Below are 26,052 nucleotides of genomic sequence, written 5' to 3' on the forward strand. Positions count from 1 at the left end.
GCGCAAATGTTACTTGCCACTTGTCAGCCCAAGCCTGGATACCATCAAGGTCTTGCTGCATTAGGACATGGACTGCTTCAGTATCTGAGGAGTCGTGAATGGTGCTGAACATTGTGTAATCATCAGCGAACATCCCCACCTCTGACCTTATGATGGAAGGAAGGTCATTGATGAAGCAGCTGAAGATGGTTGGGCCAAGGGCACTACTCTGAGGAATTCTTGCAGTGATGTCCTGGAGCTGAGATGACTGACTTCCATCAACCACAACCATCTTCCTTTGTGCGAGGTATGACTCCAACCAGTGGAAAGTTTCCCCCCGATTCCCATTGTCTCCAATTTTGCTAGGGATATTTGATGCCACACTCAGTCAAATGCTGCCTTGGTGTCAAGGGCAGTCACTCTCACCTCACCTGGGGAGTTCAGCACTTTTGTCCAAATTTGAACCAAGGTTGTAATGAGGTCAGGAGCTGAGTGGCCCTGGCGGAACCCAAATTGGGCGTCACTGAGCATGTTATTGCCAAGGAAGTGCTGCTTGATAGCACTGTTGATGACCCCTTCCATTACTTTACTGATGATGGAGAGTGGACCGAAGGGGCGGTAATTGGCCAGGTTGGATTTGTCCTGCTTTTTGTGTACAGGACATACCTGGGCAATTTTCCATATAGCTAGGTAGATGCCAGTGTTGTAGCTGTACTGGAACAGTTTGGCTAGGGGCACAGCAATTTCTGGAGCACAAGTCTTCAGTACTATTGCTGGAATATTGTCAGGGCCCAAAGCCTTAGCAGTATCCAATGCCTCCAGCCATTTCTTGATATCACATGCAGTGAATTGAATTGGCTGACGACCTGCATCCGTGATGTTGGGGACCTCCAGAGGAGGCCAAGATGGATCATCCACTTGGCACTTCTAGCTGAACATTGTTGCTAAAGTTTCAACCTTATCTTTTCTACGAATGTGCTGGGCTCCTCCATCATTGAAGATGGGGATATTTGTGGAGCCGCCTCCTCCAGTGAGTTGCTTAATTGTCCACCACCATTCACAACTTCATTTGGCAGTACTGCAGAGCTTAGATCTGATCCATTGGTTGTGGGATCGTTTAGCTCTGTCTATCACTTGCTGTTTTTGCTGTTTGGAATGCAAGTAGCCCTGTGTTATTGATCCACCAGGTTGACACAATCATTTTTAGGTATGGCTGGTGCTGCTCCTGCACTGAGTGAGTGAGATGCCAGTGAATGTGTGATGGCCTTGTGAGTGTGTGACTTTAGAGTGATGAGATGGTCGCCTTACCTTGGCAGCATGGATGAGATCATTCAGCCTCTTTTTGCACTGGATGGCAAACCTCTTCTGTGCAGCATTGGCACTGACCACCTCTGCCATCGCCTCCTAAGCTGGGGTGGTGACACAGATGGGACTCCTGCAGCCAGAACGGGGGGTGGGCTCCAACAGTGTCCAAAAGGCATCCCAGGGATGCATCACTGAATCGGGGGGCTGCTGTTTTCTTGCCTTTTAGGGCCATGTCTTCTGTGCAGCTGTCCTGGGCTGGATACATTGAGAGGTGTGCACATGGCTGCACTTTAAATGTGGCGCGCGGCGTGAGGGAGCAATGAGGTGACAGCGTGGCAGGTTAATCAGAGTCCGCCCACCAGAGAATGGCGAGAAAACCCACTATTGCGACCAGTGGGTAAAACGTCCTTTCTCTCGCCCACTACTGCACTTAGTGCAAATCTGGGATGATTCCATCCTCAATCTCTTTATCCAAGTCATTGATCGGATGTTATTTGTGTCTTCTACAGTGGAGGTGGACACAAAATATCTGTTCATCACTTCTACCATTTCATTATTTCCCATTATTAATTCATCAGACTTACTCACTAGAGGACCCACATTCACGAGAGCCACTCTTTTCCTTTTTAACTACTTGTATAAACTCTTACTATCTGTTTTTATGTTTCAAGCTATGTTTCTCTCATAATGTAATTCCTCCTTCCTTATTAATTTTTTTTGGTCTTTTTTTGCTCGCTTTTAAATTCTGTCCACTATTCTAATCTTCGAGGAATTGTATATTCCATACATTCCTCTCAGACATAAAAACCCAACAGGAAAGATGGATCAACCAGCCTCAGAGTCTCTCTGTGCCGGGCCCCGGAGTCTTGCAGTCCTTTCACAGTCAATTCTCCAAAATCATTTGTGTGTTTTTTTAAAAAAAAAGTGTGCACTTATCGTGACACTATTATCATTAATTGTTGGCTACATTCTGTGCAGCTCAATGGAGAAGACTGATGCTCAATTCTTCAGTATTGAAGTTTTCAAATGCTTGCATTGAATTGTTTGCATTGGAATAGTGATTCTTAAATAAACCAGCTAATTCAATAAAATACAAAACAAGATGGCAGCTGCTGGAAGCACTGAAGGACCTTTACCCTTTCCCTACCCCCATGCTTACTCAAAACCTGTTATTTCTGTAACATTTCCCTATTCTGACAAAGGACGTTGACCTGAAATATTAACTCTGTTTCTCTCTGCATGAATGGCCTGGACAGTACTACCATCAGTTTTTGCCCGTCACTGTTTGCTGATTTACAGATGAGGGCCCGGCCAAGCAACCACCTCCAGTTTAAAATTTTCCTTGTTTTCAAATCCCTTCATGACCTCACCCCTACCTCTGTAATCTCCTCCAGCCTCACAACTCTCCAAGGTATCTGTGTTCCTCCAATTCTGGTCTCTTGAGAATCCCTGGTTCTAATGACATTTGGTGGTAGACAGTTCCATGAATACAAGGCAGCATTTTACCCAAGAGGAAATTCAAGCCGAGAGAGTGAGTGTCATTAGGACTATTTTACCAGTGATTCATCACTGCTGAGCCTAAGAACTATTTACCTACTACTTTATAAAACTTACTTTAAATGCAAGAAGCTTTGTTTGTTCTTCGCTTGCCAAAATTTCCCGTCGTTTACATTAAAAACTACCTATTGCTCTGCCTTCCATGATGAATTTGCAATATAACATTAAGATATAAGTCCTTAATATATTTGGTTGCTCTTCCTTCCTGCCACAATAGAACATTCCTCAATTTTCCCAGTAATGTATATGTCAACAGATTTGTTTTCTTCCTCTTCCTGAGAAATTTGGGAGGTGACAACACATTTAATGACTTGAAGGGAGGCTGAAGATGGGTAGCTGTTTGCAAGGACAAAGGAAGTTCAGGTTTTTTTTAAGGCATGGATAATGATGACAGGAACAGGTAGAGCTGAAGGAGAGGAAGCCAGATCAACCACAATCCCATTGAATGGCAGAAAAGGCTTGTGGGGTTAAATGGTCTACTTCTGTTCCCAAGTTTACAATATCAGTGAGCATGAGGGTTACGGAAGGAAGTTGGGTAGTCAGCAATTTAATGGGAATTGGGTCAAGAGGTCATGAAATGGATCTCATGAACATGGTGAGCTCAGTGTGAAGCCAAGAATTGTCTTTGGAGTTGTAAGTAGTTCTGATAGATGTTGTTTGGGTTTTGAAATGCAATCAATACTACAAGTCCTTCCTGGCTTACTGTAATCATGTGACCTCTGTCATGAGGGACTTCCTGCAGGCAGCTATCTTACATTCTATTCAATAAAGACACTAGACTATAAACAGTGTAGTCTTTGAACTCGTAACATGATGTCAGAAACAAAGCTGAGATTGACTTTTGAAAACCTGGAAAAACTGCAGAGAAACCAGAGCTACTAAAAAGGAACACAGAAATGTTCAAACCTGCTAAAAACTGCTAAAAAAAGGACAAGAAAAAACAAACACAAACCAAAGACTGCAAGTAAAACACTGGATGAATCAAAATGGCTGTAAATTTTCCTCTCCTTGGTCCTGTAGATATGAAAGGCAATATGTGGCACAACTGGCAGTTTTTCCACTTGCAAAACTATGAGATTGCAACAGATTTAATCAACAAGCCAGAGCCAATAAGAGTAGCTCCACTTTTAATATTGCTGGGGAGAGACTACTACAAATTGCATTCTACCCCAAATCTATTTGATGAACAAAGGAAACAGACAACAGAGATTTTGAAAGCCTTGAAGGCATGGTTTGAACCCCAAGTGAACGTAACTTATGAATGTTATGTATTCAACACTTCAGCTCAAGGTGAAAAGGAGTCCAGATACATTATACTGAGAGACATTCCAGGCCGTAAGAGCAGAACAATTGCGGACAAAGGGCAGGATGCAAATACCGCAGAGGACATCAAACAAAGGAAAAGAAGGATTGTCCAGCATGGGGAAAGCAGTGTTTTAACTGCAAGAAGCCAAATCATTTTGCACTCAAGTGTTTGGCTAGAAAGAAGCAAAACAAGTCTATACAAGCCTATACAGATGGCCACTGGAACAATATCAGCAGAAGAGTCTAATGAAGTACAATACACAATGCAACAGGTTGGTCTGTCACATCTTTGGTGATAAATGGTTTGTGGCTGTTACAATGATGACCACAGCAGGTGAGCATCAAGTGAACAAAAAGTGTCAGATAGACACTGGTGCATCATGCAACACCATGACCTTCATGCAAAGTGGGGTAATATGGTGATCCAAAAATGAAGTCCTCAAAAGTAAGGTTGAGGCTATATGATGGCATGATACTCATACCAAGAGGACAAATTAGTCTGCGAGCCCAATGCCATGGGAAGAATGAGGATCTGGAACTCCAGGTTATAGACGGTATGTAACAGCCACTCATCAACAGCGGCTTACAATGTGTCGCAGCACACAAAACCATTGGCTGCTAAACAGATCCTGGAGGAATGCAAAAATGTGTTTACAGGGTGGGATGTCTACCAGGAGAATATCATCTAGAAGTAGATGAGACTGTAAGACCAATTCCGCATCTGCCAAGAAGAGTTTCAGCTGCCCTCAAATCAAGCTAAAAAAAAAACATAGAAGAGGTGGAAAAGAAAGGGGTAATCAAGAAAATGGCAACTCCTACAAACTACATTAACAGCATGGTAGCAGTGAAGCAACCTGGAAAGCTGAGGCTATGCTTGGACTCAAAGGATCTAAATAAAGTACTGAAGAGATCTCACGACCCCATGCCAACCATCGAAGAAATTTTGCCACAACTTGCCAAGGCAAAGATCTTTACTTCCCTGAATGTGAAGGATGGTTAGTGGCAAGTGAAGCTGGATGAAAGCAGCAGCTTTCTAACTACATTCTGGAAGCTGTTCAGGAGGTGGTTGTGCATGTTGTTTGGCATTTCCATAGCCCTAGAAGAGTATCAATGCAAAGTCAGTGGTCTTCCTGGAATGGAGGCCATAGTTGATGATCTGCTAGTCTATGGATGTGGAAACACAATGGAAGAAGCCATATCTGACCATGATCATAATTTAATACGACTGCTTGAGAGAGCTTGGTATGAGTATCATGCCATCATATAGCCTCAACCTTACTTTTGAGGACTTCATTTTTGGATCACCATATTACCCCACTTTGCATGAAGGTCATGGTGTTGCATGATGCACCAGTGTCTATCTGACACTTTTTGTTCACTTGATGCTCACCTGCTGTGGTCATCACTGTAACAGCCGAGATGAACCTGAAGCTGAACAAGAACAAAATGCAATTGAAGTTGCCTGAAATCAAGAACATAGATAATGTACTGACAACAAAAGGTTTTTGCCCAGATCCTGACAAGGTGAGACCTGTAGCAGCGATGCAGTGACCAACAGATGTGAAAGCCGTGCAATGATTTGTTCGATTCATGAACTATTTAGCAAAATTGTTCCTATTTGTCGTTGGAGTGTGAACCATTATTCAAGCTCACTGCCAAGGATTGACAGTGAGCTTGCATAATGCAAGTGGTATTGGCACACAGAACAAGAAGCAGCGTTCACTAAAATCAAACACCTAGTGTCGACAACGCCAGAGCTGAAGTACTATGATGTCAATGATGAGGCCACCATGCAGTGTGACGCCAAAGAAACAGGTCTTGGAGCAACCCCTAATGCAGCAAGAACAACCAGTTTCATTTGCATCCAAGGCATTAACACAAACTGAAAGATGTTACACTCAAATCAAGAAAAAGTGCTTGACTATTATTTTTGCTTGTGAGCATTTTCATCAATACCTGCCTGAGAGATACAAAATAACAGTGGAGTCTGACCACAACCGACTTCAAAGCATTTTTCTCAAACTGCTACTATCTGCTCCAAAGCATCTGCAAAGAATGTTGCTTCATTTACAGAGATATCATCTGGATTTTACATACAAGCAAGGGACACAGATATACATTGCAGACATGCTAACGAGAGAAGAACTCCCCAGGAAGAAAGTCGTGGTTGCTACAACAGATTGAAATCTTCCAGATTCAACATGAAGCAGCACCTCGGCATGCTCTGGAAGTCATCAACCCAGCAGAGACATTGCATCTGTCAGACAAGCACCTTGCTTAAATCAAATGACCTACTCTACAAGATGCAACACTCCAAGTGCTGCAAGAAGTAGCGATGAAAGGATGGCCTGAGAGCATCAAGGACACACATGTGGTCAGAAGAGCATACTGGGCATACCAAGATGAATTGACAGCCCAAGATGGATCTTGTACAAAAGAAATAGAGTCATCATTGCTAAGGAGATGAGGGGAGAGATTCTGAAGCGTATCCATGCAAGCCATCAACGAATTGAATTGAATCTGAGAAAGGCAAGAGAAGTGCTCAAATTTTATTGCTCATGTTTGGCCAGTAAAGACCACATCGGCTAGTGTGATGCTTGTAACAAGTGCCAAGTTAAACAGCTAGAGGGTTGCTGATGACACATGACATCCCAGATAGGCCATGGATGAGGCTGGGAGTAGACCTCTTCACTATAGCAGGAACTGATTATCTTGTCATTGTGGACTACTGTTATGACTACTGTGAGTTAGACCAGCTGACTTCAAAGATGACAGGAGAGATAGTAGAATGCTTGAAAGCATACTTCAGCTGTTATGGCATTCCAGACATTATGGTGAGTGACAATGGCCCTCAGTCCATGAGTGAAGAATTCAGCCGCTTCACAAAGGATTTGGAAATTCAACACTATACATCATCTCTGCACTATCTCCAATCAAATGGGAAGGCTGAGGCGGCAGTGAAAATTGCCAAAGGGATCATCAAGAAATCGAGCAAATCTAGCACAGACGTTTACAAGGCAATCCTCAAGTGCAGAGACATACCAACTGAAGGCATGGAACGTAGTCCAGTCCAAAGACTAATGTCACACCACACCCAAACCACTCTTCCAATAGCAAAAAAGCTACTGAAATGACAAGTAGTAATAGGCGTGAATGAAAAAAATCAAGGTGAAATGGCAGGAAATCAAATTTAATTTTGACATGACTGCAAAACCATTACCAGGGCTGGCCATTGCAGAGCCAGTCAGGGTACAAACCTTCAATGCTCTCAACAGAAGTCAGCCCACACGGCAACTTGGAACATGTGTAAAGCAGCTGTCACCTCGATCATATACAGTGGAAGTGAATGATTAAATATACCTGCGCAATCATAGGCATATACAAACAACTAGAGAAGCTGTTTCTTCACTGCAGGTGGTCCATCAGGAAGATGGGATCTCACCAGCCGCACAGAGCACAGAATGACCATCACTCCCAGTGGACCACCGGTACCCAACAACAGAAATGGAACAACAGTTACCATGGCAACAAGTGCCACAGAATGACACTCCCTGGATAGGGAACATCATCCTAACGAACAGCTGATGACAATGCACATGTGCACCATTAAGAGACCTGCATGATTTCACGACTGTGTATGCCATGCATGTGAAGGAACTGACTAGAATAATGAATAGTTCGTTAATGCATGAGAACAGTTGTGGCATAGTGGGAAACTTGGGTAACTCACAGGTACACATGATGGTGCATACAAATTTGCCTTTTGTTCATTTGGAAAAGAGGGATGCTTGTATCTTTTGTTCATTATGAAAAGGGGGATGTTTGGGTTTTGAAATGCAACCAATACAGCATGTCCTTTCTGGCTTGCTGTCATCATGTGACCTCTGCCACAGGAGACTCCCTACAGGCAGCCATCTTACATTCAGTTCAAATAAAAACACCAGACTATATTGGATATTGGATGGTTCAATATTGGATAGATACATGGATGGGAGAGGTCTGGAGGGTTATGGACTGGGTGCAGGTCAATGGGATTAGCGGAATAATATTTCGGCACAGACGAGAAGGGCTGAAGGGCCTGTTTTCTGTGCTGTAGTGTTCTATAGTTCTACTAGAAACAATATTGTCTTTGAGTTCGTAACAGATGCGGTTCGATTAGATCTTCCAATGAATGGCTAAACATATTGGTGCTATAAGCTTTCAAATTGTGCTACATGGATTCAAATGAGCAAAGATGAAAGTGGTACTAAGGGGAATAGCCAAGGTAGGAGAGACTGAGTGTGGGATTTACCAGGGAAAAGGCCATCAAATATGGAATTGAGGGTGTGATTGAGCCAATTGGTAGCTGTAATGTAGTGTGGTGCATGGAGGACCAAACACATGACAGGTTGGAGTTTGAAAGTGCTTTTCAAAGTGACTTGGAGTTTTTTTTCCAAGGATGTACATTGACTAAAGTGCAATTGGAAAGGAGGTGGTCAGGAATATTAAGAAGCAATCATAGCAATCAAATTGACTACAAATACGGCCTGAAGCAAATTCTTCTATGTTAATAAAAATTGTAACAATTCATACAGAGTGGTTTTCATATCTGAATATGCCCAGTGATACAGACAAAGTGTATCACCATTCTGAATACAGTAAATAATACCTACCTGATACTATTTCCTCTGCAAATATTGCATGTAAATCCAATAATGGAGACAATGCAGACATTGTAGTTAAGGAGGAGTGTGAAGTATTGGATGTGATAAACATAGGGAGAGTGGAAGTATTAAGGGGATTAGTATCCTTGAAATGTACCCCAGGCTGTCAAACAAAGTCAGGGAAGAAACTGGAAAGGGTCTGGCCATCATTTTCCAACCTTCACTGGATATTGGTGAAGTGCCGGAGGATTGGAGGTCTGCTAATGTTGTACCTTTGTTTAAAAAGGGAGCAAAGGATAGACCGAATAATTACAGGCCAGTCAGTCTGACCTTGGTAGTAGGCAAATTATTGGAATCAATTCTGAGGGACAAGATAAACTGTCACTTAGAAAGGCATGGATTAATCTAGGACAGTCAGCGTAGATTCATTAAGGGAAGGTTGTGCCTGACTAACATGTTTGAATTTTTTGAGGAGGTAACAAGGATGACTAGAGTTGATGTGGTCCGCATTGATTTTGGCAAGGCTTTTGACAAAGTCCCAAGTGGCAGATTGGTTAAAAAATAAAAGTTCATGGGATCCAGGGAAATGTAGCCAGCTGGATACAAAATTGGCTCAGTGGCAGGAAACAACAGGCAATTGTTGATGGATGTTTTTGGGACTGGAAGGCTGTTTCCAGTGGGGTTCCACAGTGCTCAGTACTCAGTCCCCTGCTTTTTGTCATGTTTCTCAGTGATTTGGATGTAAATGTTGGGGGAATGATCAAGAAGTTTGCGACGACACAAAAATTGGTCACAGGGTTGATTGCAAAGAGGATAGCTGTAGACTGCGGCAAGATATCAATGGACTCGTCAGGTGGGCAGAAAAGTGGCAAATGGAATTCAACCTGGAGAAGTGTGAGGTGATGCATCTGGGGAAGTCAAATCAAGGCAAAGGATTACACAATAAATGGGAGGATACTGAGAGGTGCAAAGGAAGTGAGAGACCTTGGAAGGAATGTCCACAGATCCCTGAAGGTAGCAGGACAGGGGTTGATAAGGTGGTTAAGAGAGCATATGGGATCCTTAATTTGTTAGCCAAGGCATACAAGAGCAGGGAGGTTATGCTGAAACTATATAAAAAATTAGTTAGGCCACAACTCAAGTCTGTGTGCAGTTCTGGTCACCTAATTACAGAAAGGATGTAACTGCTTTAGAGGGTATAGAGGAGATTTACAAGGATGTTGCCAGGACTGTAAAATTGTAGCTATGAGGAAAGATTGGACAGGGCTGTGGTTGTTCTCCTTGGAACAGATGAGTCTGAGGGGAAATTTGATTGAGATGTACAAAATTATGAGGGGGCCTGGAAAGAGTAGATGGGAAGGGCCTATTTACGTTAGCAGAGATGTCAGTGACTAGGGGGCATAGGTTAAAAGTGATTGTAGAAAAATTAGAAGGGAGGTGAGGAAGCATTTTTTCACCCAGAGGGTTGTGGGGGGTCTGGAACTCACTGCCTGAAAGAGTGGCAGGGGTAGAAACCTTCAACTCATTTAAAAGGTCCCTGGATTTGCACCTCAAGTGCCAAAGCCTGCAGGGCTACGGACCAAATGCTGGAAAGTGGGATTAGGCTGGGTGTTTCATTTTTTGGCCAGTGCAGACATGATTGGCCAAGTGGCCTCTTTCTGTGCCGCAAACTTTCTATGATTTTAACAAATAACTAACTGCATTTATCCTGGAATTACAAGTGCTGTAACAAATTGGAAATGAAGACTTCTCAAGGTGCTATCTAGAGAAATTCTCATATGAAAAGTTGTCAGCAAACATAAAGACATGAGGCATTCTTTGTGAAACAATGGATCAATATGCACCGCACAAAAAGGCACATGTGGACTCTGATCTTTCAAAGAGTTTCCATCATTAACACAATCAATCACAGCTCACCAAGTTTTATTTTCAGACAGCTAATCTTGTACTATCAGCTCCTGTTAATGGGTTGCAAGCAATCTATAGGAACACAATGCATCTTTTTGTCACAAGGAATCCCTGACCGCCATTCATCTGTCAGTGTTCCCTGAAAGCAAAGGCCACTGGAGCCAGTGGTGCTCATATCAAATCATTCAGCTGGAGTCAAGAACTCCACAAAATGCTTTCTCTCCCAACATACAGTTGTACAATCCTAGATCCTGGAATTTGTCCTCAATTTTCTGATGATTCTATTTGTCTCAAAGTAAGGGTATTATTTCTCAAAACATGCTTTTGAAAGTTCTCTTCATCAGAATAGCCCTGCCCGTCTGGTCTCTATTCTCCAGCAATTCACTTGCGTGTGAGGCTCATATTGATTCAATATTGTGCAAAGCCTTGGGCAATTGTTTTTGTTGCATGGTAGAAGTACTGTCAAGAAATTAAATACTGTCCAATTCCAGCCATCATTAGGCTGATTTATGTCTGCAGAATTTTATTTTTCAAATTAGATACAATAGAGTCATAACTGAAATGCAAAACAATTCTGACCACACTGGGTAATGGGAGCAGCGGCTGAGTCTGAGTCCCAGAAATGAAGAGAATGTTGACAGAATTCAGAAAGTATCCTTCAAGCTTGACTTGACTTGGCTTTTCACACTGTGTATTGGAATTTTGGAGCATTGGCATCAGGCAATCTATAATATTAATTTGTTGATAAGCTGTGAAGTGTCAATTTTTCCCTCTATCCACACAGTCTCAAAAACCCCAACTAGGTCCAAATAAATGAGTGCAGTGAAAAGACAGCGATAGAGATTATAGGTGAAGCTTGATATCATCTCAAAATTATTCCACAGTTTTACATTTAACTCCGAAGCAGGTTGGGACTATGAGAAGTCTACTTACCACTCAGAGTTCACTTTCTTTGCTGCTATTTGGAACAGCATGCAGAATAGTCCTACCTCAAGGAAAGGGCAAATACACAAAATAATTAGTTATCTTAGATAGTCAAATTGATAAAAAGAATGATGAAATCCCTGGTTGAGCAGGTGCTGCTTGAAAGAGAACGCAAGGGGCAGGATTTTCCCTTCATCAGGCAGGCGCAGTGGGTGGGCCTGGGGACCTCCGCGAAACGGTCTTCCGCCCGCAATCGGGCCGATACCACGATTTCACTCTAGTGGGCCAATTAAGTGTAAAACGTAGCTCCATACTGGCCAGGAAGGGCAGAACGGGAGTGTGGGGCTGTCAGCCGCCGGGTCCAATGGCGACCCAGCGGCTGGTTTAAAAGTGGTCCAGGCAGCCCCTGGAGGCTGCCACGTGGACATCCCCTAAGCCAACACTATGGACCCAAGTGCAGCTGGACACGGCAGGCGGGAGGGCAGGTCAGGTAGGCACTCGGCCCCCTGCTTCTCTGATGAGTGCCTCGCCATCCTTCTGGAGTAGGTGGCTGCCAGGAGGGGCACCCTTGTCCCCAGGGATGGGAGGAAGATGTCACCACACCTCACCAAGAAGGCATGGAAGGAGGTGGCTGCACTGGTCAGCAGCCATGATGTGGTGTGGCATTCCTGGGTGCAGTGCCAGAAGCGCTTTAATGACCTGCTACGCTCAGGAAGGGTGAGTACCGTGTTGGCGTGGTTCAGTGTGCAGACGTGTTAAGGTGTGGCCATCCTCCCCATGGACCTCAGGGGTGTTAGAGTGTGAGTGCCAAATGTCAATCACGCCAGAGCTGGCCAAGGGGGTGAGCCCTGGCTGCTTGGACTGTGTGCTTTGCAGCTTGAGGGCCACGACTTGGATGTGCCCTGTGAGGTGTTCCTCAGCTGGGGTTGGCCAGGCTGCAATGGTGCTGCAGGTCCCCTGTTGTTTCAGGAGAAGACGGCCCGCAACAATATAGAAAGGTCGTAGATCAGTGGGGGCCCCGCTGGCCTTCGAATCCTCTTGAGAAATGAGCAAGACGTCCTGGAGCTCAAGAGCTGGCACGCCCCACATGCAACCGGGCATGGAGAGGCGAGGGTGCCAGACGAAGATAAGAGCGCAGCGCACAGAGGTGAGAATTTCGGCTTGTGCAACCATTCTAGTGTAGTCTATTCACTGATATGAGCCTCAAACCTGGGGTCCCCATTGATCATTGGGAGACGTTGGCACTATGATGCAGATCTCCGTTGTCTCACCAGGGTGCCTGGCATGCACAGTGACAGTGTGATGACTTTAGCTAATGGCATGTCCCTCTTCTCCCTTTTAGGTTCGCCAGTAGGCGTTCGATCTCCGAACCCCGAAGGGCCACCCCTGACACCGGAGGACCACCGGGCGTCATTTGCACCTGAATCACACCCGCTGTCTGAAGCGGGCACCAGCACAGATACCAACACCTCGGTGGGCATTAGAGTGGCAGCTAGTATCTCTGTGCACATTGGTGAGGGCAGTTTACAATTGCTTGAGGTGCAGGCAGAGGCAGAGGCAGAGAGTGCCCAGGGTTCCACCAGTCTGAGGACTGCTAGGGACCAGGATGATGCCCAGTCGAAGGCTGATGATGAGCCTCTGGATTTGTCCATTAGGCAGCAGATGCTGGACGTCCAGCGAGATGTGCGGGAGGATCTGGTGGAGATCCATGAGGATGTGTGTGCCACGGTCTCCGGGATAGAGGAGTCCATGCGGAGCGTGAGCACTGTGTTGACCGTCATGGCCAAGTGCACTGCCTCCTCCATTGAGATAGTGGTGACTATCATGGAGAGGCAGCTCTGGGGACAGAATGAGGAGTTCCTGGAGTTGTACTCGTATCTGTAAGCCCTCTCACAGGCACTGACCTCAGGTGGTCAGTGTCAGTGTCGGAGATGGATGAGGCTCCCAGTATCCCAGCTAGGTGCCCGTCCATCAATGGTGTGCAGGGAGGTCCAGAGCAACCTCACGTTAGCACACAAGCTGCCTGTCGTCTCTGTAGGCTCGTCTCAGAGCGCTCTGGGTGAAGGCAGCAGCCCCTCTGCCTCTCCGCCAGTGACTGTGGCATCTGATGAGGCTGTAGCGACTGGGGAAATGCCAGCCGTGGCACTGGCCACTGCCTCCCAGGCGGGGCCAGCACAGGCTCCACTGGCCAGAGGACAACTGCCGAGGTCATCAAGGCCAACAAGATAGCAAGAGTCAGCAGGCTGTCTCCAATGCCAGTGCCAGTGAGGGTGGAGCACCAAGACGTAGCCCTCGCAAAGCTAAGTTTAAAAAGGCACCATGAACACAAGAGGGAGAGATCATGGGTGATTTTATGTTCATTTTTGTTTATTTTATGTATACTGGTCTGAGGTTGAATACCAGGTACGTTTCTGTTAAGATTATTGAATTGCCAGAATGACATAAATTGTGTTTTTGTCACCTTTGCTCGAGTATGCTTCACCTTTTTATTTCATTGGTGCGGGGAACGCCAGTATGTAATGCTGGACGTAGGTGGCAATGAACTTTATTGCACAGACATCGAGTGTTCTTTGGTTTCAAATGAAAGGGTCCTTTCAGACATCCGGAAGTAGGTGGCAGCCCAGGCATGCATTTGAAGCTGATCTTTGGTAACCTAGCTGAAGGAGCGTCGGATCAAGGCGACCTTGGTGTCCCTGCAAGTCTACACCCTTCAACATTCACTACCTCCACCACCGACACACAGTAGTAGCACTATGTACCATCCAAAAGATACACTGCAGCAACTCATCAAGGCACCTTCGACAGACCCAGAAGCTCTACCAAAGGCAGCAGATGCATGGGAACGCCACCATCTGCACATTCCCCTCCAAGCCACACGCCAGCCTGACTTGGTACAAAATTGCCATTCCTTCACTATCGCTCGGTCAAAGTCCTTGAACGCCCTTCCTAACTGCACTCTGAGTGTAACTACAACACATGGATTGCAGCAGTTCAAGAAAGCAGCCCACCACCACCTTTTCAAGCGTAATTAGCAATTCGCAATGAATGTTGGCCTTACTAGTGATGACTCCATCCTAAGAACAAATTTTTAAAAAACTGCATGTACTACCGAGGAAAAGGTAAAAGAACAAAGTGCAGGTACGGACTGTTTGATAGTTGTTGGCATTTTGGAGGCAAGGCAACAAATTATCAGGTAATAATTAATGTAGGGGACATTGTCACTGGACTAGTAATCCAGAGACCCAGGGAATGTTCTGGGGACCTGGGCTTGAATCCCACCATGGCAAATGGTGGAATTTGAATTCAATAAAATTTTGAATTAAAAGTCTCATGGCGATGGTGAAATCATTGTCGATTGTCGTAAAAACCCATTTTGTTCATAAACGCCCTTTAGGGAAGGAAATCTGTTGTCCTTACCTGGTCTGGCCTACATGAGACTCCAGACCCATAACAATGTGGTTGACTCTTAACTGCCCTCTGAGATGGCCGAGCAAGCCACTCAGTTGTATCAAACCGCTAAAAAGCCAATAAAGAATAAACCGGATGGACCATCCAGCATCGACCTAGACATTGGAAACGAAAATTACAAACTCAGCCCTGTCAACCCTGCAAAGTCCTCCTTAATAACATCTGGGAGCTTGTGCCAAAATTGTAAGAGCTGTCTCAGAGACTAGTCAAGCAACAGCCTGACATAGTCATACTCACAGAATCATACCTTACAGATAATATCCCAGACACCATCATCACCATCCCTGGGTATGTCCTGTCCAATCGGCAGGACAGGCCCAGCAGAGGTGACAGCACAGTGGTATACAATCAGGAGGGAGTTGCCCTGGGAGTCCTCAACATTGACTCTGGACTCCATGAAGTCTCATGGCATCAGGTCAAGCATGGGCAAAGAAACCTCCTGCTGATTTCCATGTACCACCCTCCCTCAGCTGATAAACCAGTGCTCCTCCATGTTGAACACCACTTGGAGGAAGCACTGAGGGTGGCAAGGGCACAGAACATATTCTGGGTGGGGGACTTCAACGTCCACCATTAAGAATGGCTCAGTAGCACCGCTACAGACTGAGCTGGCTGAGTTCTAAAGTTCATAGTTGCTAGACTGGGTCTCTTGCAGGTGGTGAGGGAACCAACAAGGGAGAAAAACATACTTTACCTCATCCTCACCAACCTGCCTGCCACAGACGCATCTGTCCATGACAGTATCGGTAAGAGGGACCACCGCACAGTCCTTTTGGAGACTAAGTCCCGTCTTCACATTGAGGATACCCCCCACTGTGTGTGTAGCACTACCACCGTCATATCCCCCACTCTACCATTATCACCAAACCAGGGGATCAATGAAGGGTGGTTTAATGATGAGTGTGCAGGGGGGCCTGCCAGGAGAGCACCAGGCATAACTAAAAATGAGGTGTCAACCTAGTGAAGCTACAATACAGGACTACTTGCATGTCAAACAGCAAGTGATAGACCAAGCTAAGTGATTCCACAACCAACAGATCAGATCTAAGCTCTGCAGTCCTGCCACATCCAGTCGTGAATGGCAGTGGACAATTGAACAAGTCATTGGAGGAGGAGGCTCCACAAGTATCCACACCCTCAATGATGGGGGAGCCCAGCACATCAGTGCAAAAGATAAGGCTGAAGTATTTGTAAAAATCTTCAGCCAGGAGTGCCAAATGAATGATCCATCTCGGCTTCCTCTGGTGGTCCCAGCATCATTGATGTCAGTCTGCAGCCAATTTGATTCACTCCACCTATCAAGGAATGGCTGATGGCACTGGACACTGCAAAGACAATGGGTCCTGACAATATTCTGGCAATAATACTATAGACTGGTGCTCCAGACTTGCTGCGCCCCTATGTTAGCTGTTCCTGTACAGCTACAACACTGGCACCTATCCAGCAATGTGGAAAATTGCCCAGGTATGTCCTGTACACAAAAAGCAGTACAATTCCAACTGGGCCAATAACCGCCTATCAGTCTACTCCCAATTATCAGTAAAGTGATGGAAGGGGTCAACAACAGTGCTATCTAGCTGCACTTGCTTAGCAATAATCTGCTCACTGATGCTCAGTTTGGGTTCTGCCAGGGCCACTCAGCCCTGACCTCATTACAGCTTTGGTTCAAACATGGACAAAAGAGCTGAACTCCACAGGTTAGATGAGAGTGACTGCCCTTGACATCATGGCAGCATTTGGCTGAGTGTGGCATCACGGAGCCCTAACAAAACTGGAGTCAATGGGAATCTGGAGGAAAATTCTCCACTAGTTGGAGTCGTACCTAGCAAAAAAGATGGCTATGATTGGTGGAGGTCAGTCATCTCAGCTCCAGGACATCGCTGCAGGGGTTCCGCAGCATAGTGTTCTTGGACCAACCATCGTCAGCTGCTTCATCAATGACCTTCCTTCCATCATAAGATCAAAAGTAGGGATGTTCACTGTTGACTGCACAATGTTCAGCACCATTCGCAGTTCCTCAGATACTGAAGCATCTCAATCCAAATGCAGCAAGACCTGGACAACATCCAGGCTTGTGCTGACAAGTGGCAAATAACATTCATGCCACACAAGTGCCAGGTAATGACCATCTTCAACAAGAGAGAATCTAACTATCACCCCTTGACATTCAATGGCATTGCCATTGCTGAATACCCCACTACCAACATCCTGGGGTTTACCATTGACCAGAAACTGAACTGGACTAGCCATATAAATACTGTGACTATAAGAGTAGGTCAGAGGCTAGGAATCCTGTGGTGAGTAACTCACCTCCTGACTCCCCAAAGCCTGTCCACCATTACAAGGCACAAGTCAGGAGTGTGATAGAATACTCTCCACTTGCCTGGATGAGTGCAGCTCCAACAACATGCAAGAAGCTTGACACCACCCAGGCAAAGCAGCCCACTTGATTGCCACCCCTTCCACAAAAATTCATTCCCTCCACCACCGACACACAGTGGCAGCAGTGTGTACCATTTACAAGATGTGCTGCATTAACTCGCCAAGGCTCCTTAGACAGCACCTTCCAAACCCACGGCCGCTACCATCTAGAGGGATAAGAGCAGCAGATACATGGGAACACCAACATCTGGAAGTTCCCCTCCAAGCCACTCACCATCCTGACTTGGAAATATATTGCCGCTCCTTCACTGTTGCTGGGTCAAAATCCGGAACTCCCTCCCAAGAGCACCGTGGGTGTATCTACACCACATGGGCTGCAGCGGTGCAAGAAAACAGCTCACCATCACCTGCTCAAGGGCAATAAGTTCTGGCTCAGCCAGCAATTCCCACATCCCATGAATGAAAAAAAAAAATGTACAAAAGTCTGTCGCTGGAGAACTCCACTCTGTCAAATCCTTCATGGGACATTAGTAATGGTGATATCTTTAAAGGGCATAAAGATAGTTTAATCACAAGGCTGATATCCTTTTCAAAAGGGAAGAAACCCAGCAAAATGTAAAAGGAAGCACCTGCACTAAAATAAAATTGGAAAGGTATAATTTAGAAAGAGGAATGACCATGTGAAGCAAGAATAAATATTGAAAGGAGAGTAGCTGAGAGAAAGAGGATTGCAAGGGGGATATGGGAAAAAATTAAATTAACAAGGGAGCATCTGAGAGAGATAAGCCTATGAAGAAAGCATCTTAAAGTAGTAAAGAAGTCAAATACACCAGAGATAGCTGAGAGTAATAGAATTTAATTATATTCTAAGCACTTTGGGACATTTTATTATGTTAAAGATGTTACATAAATGCAAATTGTTGTCATAACCGGAATAGATGCATGTTGTAATCAGGTGATTTAAAAATTTTTTGCCTGCAGCTGGAATCTCATTGAGAATTCAAGGCAGTACAAAAGCTCTATAGAAACTGGCAACACTGTGCCTGACATTTAAGCAAGCCTAGAATTTGAAAGGCTGGATTCAATAGAAGAACTGAACATCTCTGGAAGATTGTTTTCAAAATTTGTGACAAATCTAAGGAGGGTTCCTTGAAAGGAACTCAGCTGTTATCACATTACTCCAATAGCACAGAATTGTCCAAGGGTGAGGTCCCCGTTGCACTCGAGAAATCTGAACCATTTTAACTTATTCAAGGGAAGCACAGAGAGACACGGTAATGTCACTGCTCCAGCCATCAAAGCACATCTGTGTCCCTTTCAGTAATTACACCTAGAATTGCACTGGGATCACACTAATTGGTACAGGCGTAGTTAGCTTTTAGTGAATGTGAATGCTTAATTGAGACTATTATGTAACTGGGCTGCTTTTTCTCAGTCTAATCATAGATCTCATTTGTTTGATATTGAATTAATTAGAAGTTGCTATATAAGGCCTCACATCCATATCCAATGGGTTTGGATCAAATTCAAAGGAATTGATCTTAAAACACCAACAGTAATTTGGGATGAGTTCCCACTGTACCTAACTCCTGTACAGATATGGAACCATATCAAAAAAACAGATTCATACACTAATTGACTTAATTATTAGTGACATATGCTCAGTTCATCATATTTTCTTGCACAAATCCAATCTCCCTGCAGAACAATGTCCTTAATGCTGAATGTAGTTTAACAGTGCACAGCTGACATTTAGATAACACTAGTTTAAGAACTTTTATCTGACTTCCAAAAGAACCAACTTGCAAGAATAATTCCAATGCACTAAACCTTATCTTTGATATTATATACATTGACATTCAGTTATCTAATTCCAAACAGGATGATTGTTCTTAATTAGTAAGACACAGATGGCCTCAGTACAGCCTAGAACTGTCCACCTTTCCCTCCAACAATGCAAATTTTGACAGCTGATTCACTCACAAAAATAAACGGACTAACCAGAAAATCAAACTTTCCATAATTCTACTCTTAGTCACAGCCACAGCTCTACATTTTTTTTATTGTAAGCATCTACTTTTTCAACCTGAATAAGTTGTTGTTAGTGCAACACTCAAATCAACACAAAATAGGAAGGCATCATCTGCTCACTGCAGAATATCAGAAACACAACAGGAAAATTTTCTGTGGTTGATATTTCTAGTGAAGTTATGGAACAGTAGGAAATCATCCTGCTATGTTTACTAATAAGGGAAGACTTAGCTTAAGGTATCACTCATATTCCCTATTAGGAACACAAAATGCTACGTCATATTTATATCCACCAGCAGGAGCTTGGCCTACTGTTACAAATATGAAATTTGTAAGATTGTTATTTTTCAGGACTGTCCTTTTAATTTAAAGGAAAATGGAGGAAAGAAGGTCATGTGACCTGTTCTGAATTCTGCCCAATAACAAGCCTGAGTGGCTTGATTGTTAAAGTGGGGCCCAGGTTTTCTTACTGGGAAGAATTTGCAAGTTATTCACAACTGTTCACAGTGACCAGGGCAGCAGCTGTGCTGATGGTGGATAGGTTGTTAAGCCCAGATTTTCACAGCATCATGGAAACTCTATACCTTATCCCAAATGGCACCAGGACCCTGGATCGGGAATCTCATCCCAATTTTGGACAGATTGTAGTTTCACCAGTAGGGGAGAGGGGGCAGAATGTGATTCACACATTGAGGAAACCTGAACCCAGCAGGGCCGGAACTCAGTGATGACCCCATTTTCGCCTGAGCAAGGTCTGCTTCCCCGCAGTATGTGACTTACTCTTTTTAAGAGCAAACATAAATGCTCATAAAAGGTAGATAAGGTCTGTGGGACTGTCAAGCTTTCAAATTATTTAAATTCCCAGCCCTTTAAATTTTGGGAAAAATAAATAGCCTACTGTGTCCCTGAGCTGAAAAAAAAAAATTGGTGCTTGCCATTTCAATAGCTATTGTTAACGTAATCCTAAGGGCTAACATTATACTTTTATTACTGCTTGACTGTTTCCACAACCTATCATTATCACAGTGGGGGGGGTGTGTGTGTGTGTGGCTGTAAATTCACAGTTTGATTGACAAATCAAGAGGTTATTAAGGGATTAGTTGTCTCTCATGTGGAGCTATAAATACAAATGCTTGTTTTAAGGGGTGAAGTGCTTGCAGGGATTTAAATATATTGAATAGACTTTTATTGATGAGGGAGATTTTTTCATATACTGACATCAGTAATAGGTACTTAGAAATTTATTTTATTTTATGTCAACATGGCTCCTGAGTTCTGCCCATGGTGGACACCGGGCAAGTTGGCATGAGGGTGGTGGGTGGGAAAAGGATTGACATGACTTGGCACTAAGTTGACCTTGGGCCTATAAGGGGCCATTGGGATGGGTGTGCTGGGCCAATGGAGTGTGAGGGGTGAGAGATAAAGAGGGCTTATTACAACTGGGAAAAAGTCCCAAGCTTTTAAACAGCCCACCTCGGCACTTGGCAGCCCTTGTGGCTGCCCCTGAACTGTTTCTGGGGGTGGTGGGCCTGACTCCAGCACACACACACCCCCTTGGAATGAGGATCCCGTTATTGGGGGCACCAACCCAAGAAGTGTGTGTCAAGCCAGCAAAATTTCCCGATTCTGCACACCCGCCCTGGGAGCAAAAATCCAGGCTAAAACCTCCAAGTCACAGGGAGGTGTTAAGAATGTCAGGTTTTGTAAATTGTTATACTTTAAACTGCCGAATTTCAAGGTAGAATAGGGTTGGGGGGACTAAAGGATAGCTAATTAGCATTCCTATCTGAATACAATGCCCATGTGATATGTCGCCATGGAGATGGGTTTGAGAGGCCGTGGAAAGCCATTGTAGTACCATCAGCTTACAGGATTTTCTTCAGATACCCTTGGCCTTTGCAGACTGATCAGTCTGCAAGAATTTGGGAGAAAGAGAGGGAGAGCACCAAGTCCTGTAACTTAAGCAGAGATAATGCTTGTCCTGTTGGTCACCATGCAAAAGGCTGGTTGGAGCTCACGCTCAGATTGAAGAGACCAAGTTTGTGAGGATTTAAACACGGTTGGAAGATTCACCTAGTTTGGCTAGAAGGAAGAGTCTCCAGTTCGGCTCTCACCATGAAAGCCAATTGTGGGATTAGAAGTTGCCCGGCTGGGAAAAGGAAAGAAAGCAAGCCTGTAGGAGGTAAGAATCATTTTGGACAGGTTCCTGGAGAATGAAGTGTCCACTCAAGGGACAGTGTAAACTATAACCCTAAAGTGGGTTTTCTGGACGTGTGAACAGTTAAATGGGGAAGTTCTTTTCTGTAGTTTAAAGTATAAGTTGCCTATGAAAATAGTGCTTAGTCAATACTGTTTTTAATTTGTTTGTTACACTAGAAGTCTTAAAACTTAATATCTTGTCATATGATCTTGTCAGTTTATTATTTGAATTCAAATTCTTTTTTAAAAAAGTTATCCATCTCTATGGGATCATAACAGTACACTTCATCTTAAAGCCATCCATGGCTCACTGGGTACTCTCGTTTTTGAAAAGGGAAGTTGTGCGTGCATGTCAACTCCAGAGGCTTGAGCATAAAATCCAGACTTAGACTCCATTGCAGTCCTGAGGGAAAGCTGCATAGTCAGATGTAGTCTCTCAGATGGGGCATTAAATTGAGGCCCTGTCTGCCCACTCAAGTGGACGCAACTTTGAAAAAGAGACTCTTGAAGTCCTGGCCACTATTTATCTCTCTATTAACATCTAAAACCAGATTATCTGGTCCACTGATAGGACCTTTCTTTATTTTATAGTGATGGTCCTTTTAAGGGCTAGGTTTCTCTGAAAGGAGATTTCTTGCAAAAAGTAGCTGGCTTCCAGTAAATGATCACGCAACCAATTCGCTTGGGAGATAAACAATAGAAAAAAGAAAGGTTAACTAGAACTTGATTATAAGGGTGAGTAGGTTCTTGGATGTGGTTCTGTTGTGAACAGGTTGAGTTGGAGTTTAGAACAATCTGGCTGCAGAACAAGGAACATCTCTTTCCAGCAGAATTCAGCTGAAATTTTGTATGCTGGCTAAAAGATTTTAAACCTCTTGTCAACTGAAGGACTTCTAATAGTGAGTTGGACTTCTGGAATAGCCAAGCTGAAGAGAGAAAAAGATTCTTGGATGCAAAACTCCATAACTGAAGAATATTAGAACCAGGAGCCGATGTGGCTGCACTTAAGATGTTAGCGCCGCCTGTGTTAAATGGGGATCCTACAACCATGTGACAGTTGGAGGAGATTTGAAGGGAAACCTTGCCAGAAGTAAAGGGAAGGCAAGAAATCTCACATTGATAGAAATTTTGCAGCAGTAGCCGGACCAAGTGGTTAATCTTTTAACTTTTGATTAGTGTTTGACTTGGGTTTTGTGGTGTAAGTCAAATGGGTGCAGTAGAAAATCTGAGTTAAGAAGTTCGGTTTAAAGTATAAGTAACTGTGTTAATTGTACTTTTAATATCTTTAATGTAACTGACTATTCATGTTCTGTGATTTTTGTGTAGTAAATTTCTTTTCATTTAAACTGTGAACCTTGTGGCTTCATTCTTTTAGTAAATACCTGGATTTTCAGATTCTAAAAAAAATAAACAAACACGTTACTAGTCTCTACCGAGATCATACACTATATAAATGCAAGTCTTTCTTTCTGAATTCGGGAAAGGGAAAACCAGCCATGAGTCTCCCTGCCAATTCTATTCTGTAATCCTTGCTGGAGACTGTGTATGAATAAGGTGTGAGCTCCTCCTGGTTAAATAGCTTGTCATTATTCACTTTTTATGGTTAGAATTTTATTTATTCGTTAGGGGGAAGCGGATGATACAAGAAAGTCTGTATTTATTACTATCCCAAGCTGCCCTCGGACCACAAAGGGTCAACCACATAAACTGGAGTGGGGTCACTTTTAGGCCAGACTAGATACAAGTGGCAGATTCACTTCCCTCAAGCAAATCAGAAGCCAACAATCCAGCTTTCATGACCTTTTCTCTATTCCTTATTCACAAATTAACAGATTATTTTGGTACTTGCATGGTGGTATTTGATCTTGTGACCCTGAATCCCAGAACAATAATTTAGGGGAAATGGTGGTGCTGTGGCCACTGAACCAGAAATTCAGAGACCCAGGCTAATGCTCTGGGGACAGACGTTCAAATCCCATCAAGGCAACTGGTGGAATTTAATTTCAATGAACAAATCTGGAATTGAAAACTGGTCTCGGTCATGGCGATCATGAAACAACATTGTTGTAAAGACTCATCTGGTTCGCTAATGTTCTTCAGGGAAGGAAATCTGTCATCCTTACCTGGTCTGGCCTACATGTAACTCCAGACCCATAGCAATGCAGTTGACAATTAACTGCCCTTCGAAATGGTGTGGCAAGCCTCTCAGTTCAAGGGCTATTAGGGATGGGCAACAATTGCTGGCCTTGTCTGCGACGGCCACATCGCATGAAAGAATAAAAAGTAGCTGTGAGGTGACTACACATAGGAAAAGAAGTAGGCCATCTAGCACCCACCCCACACCACCACCACCAGCCCCTCCATCACAAGCTTGTTCTGCTTTTCAATTTCATGGTGGCTGATCTGTCACCTAGCTCCATTGCTCCATGCCCCTAAACCCAAGGCAGATGGTAGCCACCACAAAACTGTATCACAACAACAGTCAACACCTTTGGTGAAAGGAACAGCACTGCGAATGAAAGGCTAAGCAAATTACTGCTTCCATTCATTTAACTATAGATAACCAAACAAACTATGAGAGAACAAAGCTTGTTTGCAAAGAGTGGATGAATTAGCGCATTTACAGTCAGTTTCCACAGCTTTCCAGTGAGGTAATGTGGAAACCAATAAATTCTGGCTGAATATAGAAGATGCAATAAGTGGCATCCAGGTTCATATACTGGGAAGGACCACTCAACATTAATCTAACAAGTGACTCTTGGTCATTTGAGGTCATTGGTCACTCTAAGAGTCAGCAGATTTGAGGATTGGCTGCATATAAAAATGTACAACTTTGCTGAAGCATTCTCAGTGTACTGTACACTTGAAGCACATCAAATTTGCACTTATACCAAGAGTTAAGCTTACGGCTACCCTTGATTCTTACATATTTTTGGGTGATCTATATATGGACCATTCCCTTCTGTGACACTGCTTTCTGTGTAACATGCATTCTACGATGGTATTGATGAGGCTTTACAACATACCATACATCCGGTGGAGTCAACCTTTCGATCAGTCACACAACGGTAATTTCTTGTACAACCTCCATTATCCCTTGAGCAGTCACGCACAGGGCCAAATGAGGACAAGAGGTCATCTGGCGTTTCAAAATATGTAGATCGCATAGCTTCCTCCCTTTAAAGACAAGACCAGAAATAAATACGTTAGAGCAATGTCTCAGAATTAAATTGACCTCAACAGCAACAAACCCAAGAGAAAAAAAGTCCTGACAACTGACACTGCAAACCTCATTCATCTATTTCATCAGTCCAGACAACTTGCTTAATGTTTAAAACTGTTTAATCCTTCAGAGACTGCCAGTCTAAATTAGACCATTTAGAAACATAACTACTCATGTGCAAATTTAAATTCTGTTATCTCCTCAGGGTGTGAGACAGTGCAAAACCGACTGTACTCGCCATCTTCAAGATGTGATGTCCCTATTTGTTGATACACGTCAACTGAATTTTAAAACCATTAGAAAGAAAATCAAAACACAGTAAAATATCAGCAATGCCATATGGTTCAACGAATTTTGAATGAAGTTAGGCACAAAGATCTTAAACTTGCTGCATTTCTGTGCTTACTGGAAGCGGCTATGAGCCCTTTCTCATTGGATCTTGAAAGCCCACTTAAAAATAGCTGAACATTTACTGTTCAAGATAATTTTTTTCCAGTCAATGTCCTAACGAGTGTAGGGGAATTAAACTAAAGTGTCATCAACTACAAGTATTGCTGAATTCAGTTGATAGTCATCTTTTGGGGTAGGATCCTCATGAGCAGTATAACCAAATAAATATGTATAGAAAAATATAGATTAGTTCCTCTTAAGATGTCTTAATCATTCAAAATTAATTGGTTAATTTACACTATCTGGGTTATCATGGCAATGATTTCCAGTTAAGATATTTGTAGCTCATGTGCGTCACCAAGGTGTGTTAGTCCTTGCACAAAGCCTATCATTGCCATGACAGATTAATTGCTGAAATGAGAATTATGTCCTTTGAGAGAGAATGGAAATATTTTACTCAGTCTTCAATAACTGTCTTTACCCATAGTTCCCAGCAAGATAGAAGCCTATGGCTAAATTGCTGACTTGGCCACGTGCCAGGCAAAAGGCCAAGGAGAACTGTGGCTGTAGGAGTATGAATGGGGAAGATGTAAAGAAACAAACGTCTTCAGTTTGAAAATTAAGTTATCAATTAGGTGCATGCCATAAAAGAAGACCAGGCATTTCACCATGAAACATAAGGATGTGGGCTCACACTTGGCAATTCCCAGGGCCAGGATTCTTAATCTTTGATATCCC

General features: G+C 43.7%; 1 protein-coding gene across 6 annotated transcripts in view; it reads right to left on the bottom strand.

Annotated features, from left to right (window-relative positions):
* astn2 (astrotactin 2) overlaps positions 1-26,052 on the bottom strand; it is a 1,702,785-nt gene that overhangs the window by 804,280 nt on the left and 872,453 nt on the right. For all 6 annotated transcript variants that reach the window (XM_078550334.1, XM_078550333.1, XM_078550331.1 and 3 more), the window contains one exon: positions 24,728-24,878. In XM_078550334.1, coding sequence (XP_078406460.1) covers positions 24,728-24,878 — 151 coding nt within the window. The remainder of the gene's footprint in view (positions 1-24,727; positions 24,879-26,052) is intronic.

Source organism: Cetorhinus maximus, chromosome 10 (genome assembly GCF_964194155.1).
Source record: "Cetorhinus maximus chromosome 10, sCetMax3.hap1.1, whole genome shotgun sequence".
Taxonomy (NCBI): domain Eukaryota; kingdom Metazoa; phylum Chordata; class Chondrichthyes; order Lamniformes; family Cetorhinidae; genus Cetorhinus; species Cetorhinus maximus.